Genomic DNA, 8,367 nt, shown 5'->3' with positions numbered 1-8,367 from the left:
TTGTTAAGGATTTAGGCGTAGACAGGGCCACTTTCTTAACATTTGTATGCCAAGAAAGTGTGATGACAAAGGAAGGTGTTTGATGATGAGAATATATGTTATGTTATGGAGCTGCATGATGATTGATTGTCAGTCAAGGGTGTAGGGTAATTGGAGAAGAGGCGGGTGTTATCTGAGTGAGAGCTCAGGTTTGAGATTGAGCACTGATTTTTAAACATTTATGTCAACTGCAATGTCAGTCTCAACTATCCTTGTAATTCATCATACCTGTATATCCCCAAAGCATGGCTGAATCCCAACGTCGTATGGATTTCTGATCCCCACAGTATGAACATGAACTGAGTAATGAGACAATCCCCACCATCAGGGATACAGGTCTAGCCGAAGCTGAACTAGTCATGTGCCTCGTCTCGTGCATGAGTAATGTCAGGAAGTGGCGCTGAGCCACCGGAAATCTAGCTGATCACGATCAGTCGTGGCGTTGGAACTAGATTCCGGAACGCGGGGTCAATTCTTGTGTCTTACCGATATTGAATCGTGAACACCAGACTTGTGACAGATATCTGGGATTGATGCATGCCGAATATGGTCGAGGTTTTGGGCATTTACCATTAATGTCTAACACCCACCTACACCTTGACAGTGCGCAATTAAGTTAGTGAAAATGATTAACAATGGCGATGTTTCTTCTACGGCCCAAAGAACTCAAGAGTCTAAAGTCTGGCTCGTGACGGGTTGCTCAAGTGGACTTGGTAAATGTCTAGTCTCAGCCATTCTGGCAAGAGGTGACAAGGTCATTGCTACAGCTCGACAGCTCAGTGCAATGAAAGAGTTTGAAGGTCATGATGACATCAAGACACTTTCTCTTGACGTGGCATCGTCTCAGGATGTACTTGACACAAAAGTCAAAGAGGCTGTTTCTTTCTTCGGGCGAATTGACATCCTGGTAAACAACGCAGGATACGTCGAGTCTGGGGTATGGGAAGAACTCAGGTATGTCTCTCATACTAGCAAGAATAATTTCCATTTCTCATGTCATAAACTATCAGCCATGAAAACACTCTTGGAGGGTTCGAGACCAACTTCTTTGGGGCCATGAACATGACTCGATCCGTCCTCCCATCTATGCGTTCTCGGAAGTCGGGCACCATCATGTTTATGGGCAGTATTGCTGCTTGGTATGGTGCCGCAGCAGGTGGACTGTATGCCTCGACTAAATGTGCACTGGAAGGTGAGTCGGCGCTTGATGCTTTTGGTCTCGCGATCACGAATGCTGGGACTAAAAAAGAGCACAATAGGCGCTGCCGAATCACTGTCAAGGGAAGTGTCTGAACTTGGTATCAATGTTCATGTCTTTGTCATAGGTCGTTTCAGGACAGGAATCCTTGGAGAGAAGAGCAAAAACGAAAAGCTGAGCACACAAGGCGGTATCGCAGACTATACCAACGCCAAGAATTCCCTTGCTCAGAGTCTGGACGATTCACATGGCCGCCAGCCAGGTGATCCTGTCAGAGCAGCAGAAAAGATCGTTGACATCGGGAAGATGCAGAACCTCACTCCAGGCCAGGTAGCAAAGATACCGTTGCGCATTCCACTCGGGGCAGAGGCAGTGGCGGTGATGAGACAAAAGTCTTTGGATACTCTTGCTCTTCTTGATACGTGGTCTCAGTTCAGTGCTGAGGCAGATTTCGAAGATGCTGAAGCATTGCCTTCTTTTTATTCATAGCAAGATCATAGAAACCTACTCGAGTGCCACTAAATTCAACTACATATTTGCCTCTCATTTCGTTTTGTACCAGACTCTTGTCAGAGGTCGAGTTAAACCTTCACGTCTCACGTAGGGCATACCACGCCCTCATATGGCTGTTTCCTAATTGGCCTGGTGATTGTCTTTTTCTGACATGTCTAACCTCGACAGCTTGTGGAAGGCATATAATAAATAGAGGTGAGGCAAATCACTTGACAACGAAACGTGAACTTATTGCAAGTCATTTGGAAATTTTCATTGTCCCAGTGCAACAAGAAATAGCAATATTTAGAAAGCCAAGGTTCGATTTTATATATGTTGTTACTTGATGCTATTGAAAATGCATAATTTATTGCTATAATTTCTAGATACTGACAATGACGAATGTAAGGACAATGAATACACCACAATCCCACTCATGACCTCGCTTATGCCTTCAAGGGACGAAAAAGGTTCTCAACCGGACCTTGAATTGCTAAAAGCCCCTGAGACATCGCAAACCCTGTACCAGCAATCAGAGCCAGCCAGCTAAGAGGTGAAGTAGTCTTCATATTTCTCCAAGCTTTGCGAAGCATCCAGAAGCTAGACCCTCCCGTCCAAATGAAGTGGCTCCATGTCGGAAAATAAGTCGCCTTCCAGAAGGTCGCGGCCTCGCCAGGCCAAGCAGCTGAGTTTCTTCCTGCCTTGTTGATGTACCAGTTGCTACATCCCGCTGAGAAGACAGTCTCGCCAAGTACACGGTCAAGATTCTCGACAAAGCCTTCTTCAGCATCCTGTTTGACCTCAACGATATGGGTATAACCGTCGATGATGGGCTTGACGAGGACAGATGTGATGTAGTCAACCTGCACCTCGATGGCGTAAATGACGGAGTTGAAAGCGGGAAACGTGTTTGGTCCAAACCTATGAAAATTAGTAAAGTTCGTTATCGACAGGGAATCTGTATCAATTTGGACTTACAAAATGGCAAAGTTTGGGTTGTTATGCACAAAGGTTCCCATATATGCTTGGGCTCCTCGTCGGTTTGACCACTGGTCCTGAAGTTCCTCGCCAGTCTTGCCTATGATCTTCATAGGAGCCAAGAAAGACGAAACATCAAAGCCTGTAGCCAGAATGACGGCATCAAAGTCTTCAGGCTTGCCCTTCTCACTGACCAGACCCGTTTCTGTAAACTGTTTTATGCCTTCGGGCAGTAGCTCTACGTTATCACGACGCAGAGCAGCCAGGTAGCCGGGGTCGTAGATTCGTCTCTTGCAGCCAAGAGGAAAGTCGGGAACAATAAAGTGGTGATACTTCTTGGGTGCCTCAGAGAGAATGTAGCTTCTTGCTTCTGCTTCTGTCGCCAAACGCTTCTTGATCTGCTTCTCCTCTGGGCCGTATACACTAGCAAGATCATCTGTTTGGAGGAAGAGATCAAGCCTATGGTACCGCTGATATAAGGGTACGTAACGAAAGCAGAACTTTTCGAAAGAAGAGAACACTCGGTTTGGTCGAGGGTGATACCATTGCGGGCTGCGGGCATACTGAACAAGCTTCTTTACTCCTGGTGCAATGGACGGCACAACTTGCGCAGCGCTACAGCCGTTGCCAATGACGGCCACTTTCTTGTTTCTCCAGTCAAAAGTGTGATCCCACTCGGCGGTGTGAAAGGTTCTGCCCTTGTACTTATCCATTCCTGGAAACTTGGATTGTCGAGGAATAGAAAAGCCTCCTACGGCGGAGAGGAGGATAGTGCATTGCTTCGTGAACTTCTCCCCGGTGTAAGTGTCGAGGAAGTGAACATGCCATGATCCATCTACCCACTCAGCTCCAGTGCACTCGACCTTGAAGCGGAAATGGCTGCGGAGATTGAACTTGTCCACTGTGTTCTCAATGTCTGCACCAGCATGAGTTACTGTGTGAAACTTCAAACAACAGGGGAAGGTGTAAGGTGTAAGAAGATGAACGGAGCAGGTCACCTACATCGAAGAATCTCCTCTTGGTCGGCAAGTGCTTGAGTCCAATCGGGGTTGAGATTGAAGCTGAAAGAGTACAGGTGTATAGGAACGTCCGATCCACTATGATAAGAGTTAATAAGCCATGATGCTATAAGATAGGATAGCAAGAGGAAGCAAACTCACCATCCTGGGTAAGTATTGACTCTCCAAGTTCCTCCAAGCCCCTCGCGCTTCTCGTAGATCTACATGCAAAGTTAGTGCCAGAAAGAATAAGAAATTGTGGAAACTGGTACCTCAAAGTTGTTGAAACCAAGTTTGTGCTTCAGGGTGTGTGCCATGGCAATGGCAGCGGCCCCCCCGCCGATGATGATTACGTTAGGCGCTGACATGTTGGTGCCTTTTGCTCCTTTACAAGAATGGTAATCTAATACAATCAACAGAGTATCTTAACCAAGATATGATAATTTGATTGTGATTATTAAATGGCCATTGTCAGTTGTCTTGATAAATAACCAAGTCTCATGCTTGCCACCTTTTGGTAGACATTGAATTGCGGCTATGGATGGGGGGTGTGATATTAGACACCCAGCTGCGCACAGCCAGTTTCCGCGGGTTTATATTCCGACAGTACCACCACATTACCAGGGTTGGATTAATTCAGTTGTGCGTCCTCGGCTCTCTGACAGGAACAGGATTTTGATTGGATTCTCCGGCTTCTTTAAAAAAGAATCATCTGCTTTTCCGGCCTTTCAATCTTAACAAACTCATCAATCATGGAAAGGACTACATGCTATCTCGCGGGAGACGAAGTGGTTATTGCGAATGACTGGGACTATCGAATGGCTGTACCCAAGTCAAGTGGGGTTGGGTTTTATCTCTTTGTGTAGCGTAGCTCAGTGAAAGACACAGAATTCAATGCCCTCAGGGCATTTACAAGTACTAATGCGATATACTATTAGGATGTTTCTGTCTCGACTCTGTTATCATCCTTGTTCGCAAGTGAATAAATGAAGTTGCTCAGGCCTTTCCATCCCCACTGGGGAGAACTCACAGTGCCAAGTATCTGGGGTAAATGAATCACTGGATTGCATTTGTCATGTTAGTCCTATCTTTTATGCTAGCCACTCCACCCAACAGACAGAATGCGGGGGCGGGCATGACCTGTGCCATTTGGTAGACCCAGCGACTAACTACATCAAGAATAGGGCCTACGGAGAAAGGAACATGGGGGTAGCTGCAGGTTGCTTGCCTTGTCTCACGGTTCTTCTGTGAGGAGTTTCCCCAGACGATCGGATATCCCCAGATCCCCTCCACATCATCATCATCAAAATCGTCATCACCTTATTGAAGCATTCCACTCGACAGCATGATGGGACACAAATATGTCAAGAGCGCTTGTTTGAACTGCAGAAGACGGAAGGTCAAGGTACTAGATCCCCGTGCTATTCTGAGGGTTCTGTTGACGTGGCCCTTTGTGTGCTAGGCTTATCATATTGCAGTGCGATGGCAATGACATTTGCTCCAATTGTATAAACTCCAAGCTCGAATGCTCCTACAATGCTGATGGAGACATGAGAAGGTGCGTGACCGATGATGCGCGATGACAAAACACTCCCTGGAGGATGGATCTGCGGGAGAAGATGAGCGTGAAAGCTGACTTGCTGTACCGTATTGCAGACAATCAGCCAAGAAGGCAATCGTCAGCCTTGAAGCGCGCATCGCTCAGCTCGAAGGTGTCCTACGAGAACACAATATTGATCAGCCCCAACCGTCACCGGAATCACCAACCAGATATACAACCGCCTCCAAACCTCGATCGACCGTATCGGAGGCACATTCAGGGACCGATACTGACCAGAACCAGACCGAAAGGCGTCGACCTGGAAAGAAAACCTCTTCTGCACGAGTGGAGAGTCCTTCGACACACTTCATTAATAATGGATCCTTTCAACCCTTGGAGGCACCGGAGACTGCTCAAAGCTCCCAGGTAAATCGGGATTTAGCTGCAGATCTACCGAACACAGAAGACCACTTCGTCATGGTTGGCACTTCGAGTATGCCGAGTCCCCAGTCGGCAAGTCTCGCACAAAGCGGAGTTCATGAGTCAGAAGATGGAGATAGTAGCATCACAGACATTCTATCAGCACGAATGGGTGCGCTCAGGATTGTAGAGGATGGACAGCTTCGATACTACGGACCGACGTCGAACCTTCACATGTATGCAGACGGACTTCAATCATTGTCCAGCCCATCGTTTCGCCGAGTATCGATTGAAGGGATGGATGTTCTTCGGCGACTCGGATTGGACCTGGACATGTCACTGGACCTCGAAACCCACCTGGCAGGGCTCTACTTTGCCTGGGAAGATCCGGCAATTCACGTCGTTGATGAAGATGTCTTTTTCGCTGAGAAGAGACGCTGTCTATTGCAGGAAACAAGCAGTCCCTACTATTCCGAAACACTCAACAATGCAATGTACGTCTAAAGCCCGCCCCTGCAAGCATATCCTCAGAACTGACCCGTCAAGATGCGCCATCGGAGCTTGTCTAGCCAACGGCGAAAAGCTCAAAATCCCCGAACCCGCTGCAGAGTTCTTCTCTGCTCGAGCAAAAGCACTTTTGGACGTCGAGATGGATAGCCCTACTGTGGCGACAGTTCAGGCACTTGTAATAATGAGTGCTACTGAAGCTGCCTCTACTCGAGATGCTCGTGGCTGGCTCTACAGTGGCAAGTCCAGGTCTCTATCCTTATGATACCACAGACTAATAAGAGAGCATCAGGCATGGCTACTCGGTTGAGCGCCGACCTGGGACTTCACTTGGACATCAGCAACCACATTAGCAACGGGCTCTTGACAGAGCGTGATATGAAGATTCGACAAACAGCTTTCTGGGGGGTTTTCATCCATGAACAGTATGCTTCCCCCGCATACTCATACAAAACATTACTAACCTTTGTTCCAGTATGTGGAACCTATACGCTGGCCGACCATGGGGACTAGGGGTTCAAAACATTACAATCCCAATGCCAGAGATTGAAACAAGTGATAGCAACTGCAAAGAATGGAAGTCTTACCCACCTTCTGTCTGGCAGGCAAATGACCAGGAGGATACTGTTTTATTCCCCGTTGGTGCTTGCACAGCAGCCAATGTCCAACTCTGCGAGTACATGCGGCAGATCAATACCACTCTGTAAGACTTCCTCCCTACCTGCGAGCCGAGTGCAAGAGCTAATTTGGTCATCAGATATGCTGGACGGACGCTGGGGCTGACCGACCTGGTCGAGTTTCTTCTCAACACCAAGCAGGACATGACCAACTGGCATGAAGGCTTATCCTCGTTGATTGACGTGAATCACGCGAGTACTGATAAGATCTATCATCCTGCTGTATTACAACTCCAGTATGCCACTCTTCCTAGAGAGTTCACCCATATGTTCGGCACTGACAATGACCAGCATGCAATATTATGCCACCCTTATCTTTCTGTATCGACCATATCTGTCTTACCAAATCGCTTCACAAATATCAACATTAGACAAAGCAGAAAGCAGAGCAGCCATGTCGAGCGTGCCTAGTGATTGCGTCTCGGCAGCCCACCAAGTAGCAGAGCTCCTCCGATGCTACCAACAACAGCACTCTTTTCGGCGAGCAAATGTTCAGATTGTCCACATTATCCTCACCGCTTCTCTTATATTCATACACGACGTCTGCACTCGTAACTACAGTGAGTCCCGGCATTCTCTAAACGACCTACAGCTTTGCTGTCATTCGCTGGGGGAAATCGGTCGCTGCTTCGGAAATGCAACCCGAGCGTTGGAAGTCATCATTCTCGTCAAGAGTGAATGGCAGAGAATAGCAACTGCTCGACGAGTTCAAAAGGCAGGAACTAAACGGCAGAGCTTTAGCATGTCCAAAGGCGCTGATGAGCGTGACGATAACAATGACGGAGGTAGACCAAGGCAAAGATATCGCACCTTGGATCGAGCCAGTTCCATTCTCCAGGCATCTGATATAGGCACACGTTCTGGCTTGGTGAACGATCATACTGGTCTCCCCCAACAAAGACCGTTGGATCTTGACGGGATGAACCTAGACGAGTTCAATTTGGAGAGCCAATATCAAGACATGTGGGCTTTCTCAGCTGAGCACGACTTTGATCTACACGAGGCCATTCCGCCTATCGATTGGTTCAACAATCAGCTGCTTGAGGGGTCTCACATATCAATAACGAATATGATGGGTCAAACGATGACCAACGTCGATGCTCCTCAGGATGGAATTGGCGACAGCTCGCCACATAAATCTTGAGGGATGAGTGGGCGCAGCACTGGCGCTCGCGTGCTGTTGCTTTTTGTACAATAGCATCGGGAACGCAACTCCGTTACAGGGGACTTGGCATGCACTTTGCAGGGAAGTGTATTCCACGGTAGTTACGAGTTACAAGCTCAGTCAATAAATATGAAGGATTATTTCATCCGATTGTATGCCGCACATTCGAAGTTCGAATGCCATTGGGCATGACAACAGGAACTCGTGACATGGGTAGTGTCAGGGACTGAGGCTCCATGTAGAATCCTTGGAGGCGTTTTAGTCAAATCAGCACTGAATTGACCTGAGTCAGTCCACTGATCCACTCATACATACCCCAGGGCCCACCGTAGGCGGTACCCCACGGAATTCAA

At 47.7% G+C, this 8,367-nt stretch overlaps 3 protein-coding genes across 3 annotated transcripts; 2 read left to right on the top strand and 1 right to left on the bottom strand.

Moving 5' to 3' along the window:
- The first annotated feature begins 510 nt into the window (after positions 1-510).
- FOIG_15467 (uncharacterized protein) lies at positions 511-1,825 on the top strand. The gene is made up of 3 exons (XM_031216828.1): positions 511-993; positions 1,050-1,231; positions 1,299-1,825. The coding sequence occupies exons 1-3, from the start codon at positions 665-667 to the stop codon at positions 1,724-1,726; spliced, it is 939 nt and encodes a 312-aa protein (XP_031053520.1). The 5' UTR covers positions 511-664; the 3' UTR covers positions 1,727-1,825.
- Positions 1,826-2,175: 350 nt separating this feature from the next.
- On the bottom strand, positions 2,176-4,073 carry FOIG_15466 (uncharacterized protein; the record flags this gene model as incomplete). Its single annotated transcript, XM_031216827.1, has 5 exons — positions 2,176-2,650; positions 2,708-3,623; positions 3,710-3,804; positions 3,868-3,926; positions 3,978-4,073. The coding sequence occupies 5 exons, from the start codon at positions 4,071-4,073 to the stop codon at positions 2,176-2,178; spliced, it is 1,641 nt and encodes a 546-aa protein (XP_031053519.1).
- An 891-nt stretch (positions 4,074-4,964) lies between these two features.
- On the top strand, positions 4,965-8,173 carry FOIG_15465 (uncharacterized protein). Its single transcript, XM_031216826.1, has 8 exons — positions 4,965-5,110; positions 5,184-5,263; positions 5,362-6,159; positions 6,212-6,411; positions 6,465-6,597; positions 6,648-6,875; positions 6,930-7,085; positions 7,141-8,173. Exons 1-8 carry the CDS (start codon positions 5,051-5,053, stop codon positions 7,991-7,993), a joined length of 2,508 nt encoding a protein of 835 aa, XP_031053518.1. The 5' UTR covers positions 4,965-5,050; the 3' UTR covers positions 7,994-8,173.
- The last annotated feature ends 194 nt before the right edge of the window (positions 8,174-8,367 follow it).

This window comes from Fusarium odoratissimum, assembly GCF_000260195.1.
Source record: "Fusarium odoratissimum NRRL 54006 unplaced genomic scaffold supercont1.52, whole genome shotgun sequence".
Taxonomy (NCBI): domain Eukaryota; kingdom Fungi; phylum Ascomycota; class Sordariomycetes; order Hypocreales; family Nectriaceae; genus Fusarium; species Fusarium odoratissimum.
This window is presented reverse-complemented; position numbering and strand designations above follow the sequence as displayed.

What these genes read in the sequence shown, in the direction of transcription:
- FOIG_15467 (XM_031216828.1), top strand. Translation starts at nt 665, where the DNA reads ATGATTAACAATGGCGATGTTTCTTCTACGGCCCAAAGAACTCAAGAG. An exon ending in GGGGTATGGGAAGAACTCAG is followed by an intron (nt 994 to 1,049) that starts GTATGTCTCTCA and finishes ATAAACTATCAG; the next exon opens with CCATGAAAACACTCTTGGAG. An exon ending in GACTAAATGTGCACTGGAAG is followed by an intron (nt 1,232 to 1,298) that starts GTGAGTCGGCGC and finishes AGAGCACAATAG; the next exon opens with GCGCTGCCGAATCACTGTCA.
- FOIG_15465 (XM_031216826.1), top strand. Translation starts at nt 5,051, where the DNA reads ATGATGGGACACAAATATGTCAAGAGCGCTTGTTTGAACTGCAGAAGA. An exon ending in GAAACACTCAACAATGCAAT is followed by an intron (nt 6,160 to 6,211) that starts GTACGTCTAAAG and finishes TGACCCGTCAAG; the next exon opens with ATGCGCCATCGGAGCTTGTC. An exon ending in TCGTGGCTGGCTCTACAGTG is followed by an intron (nt 6,412 to 6,464) that starts GCAAGTCCAGGT and finishes AGAGAGCATCAG; the next exon opens with GCATGGCTACTCGGTTGAGC.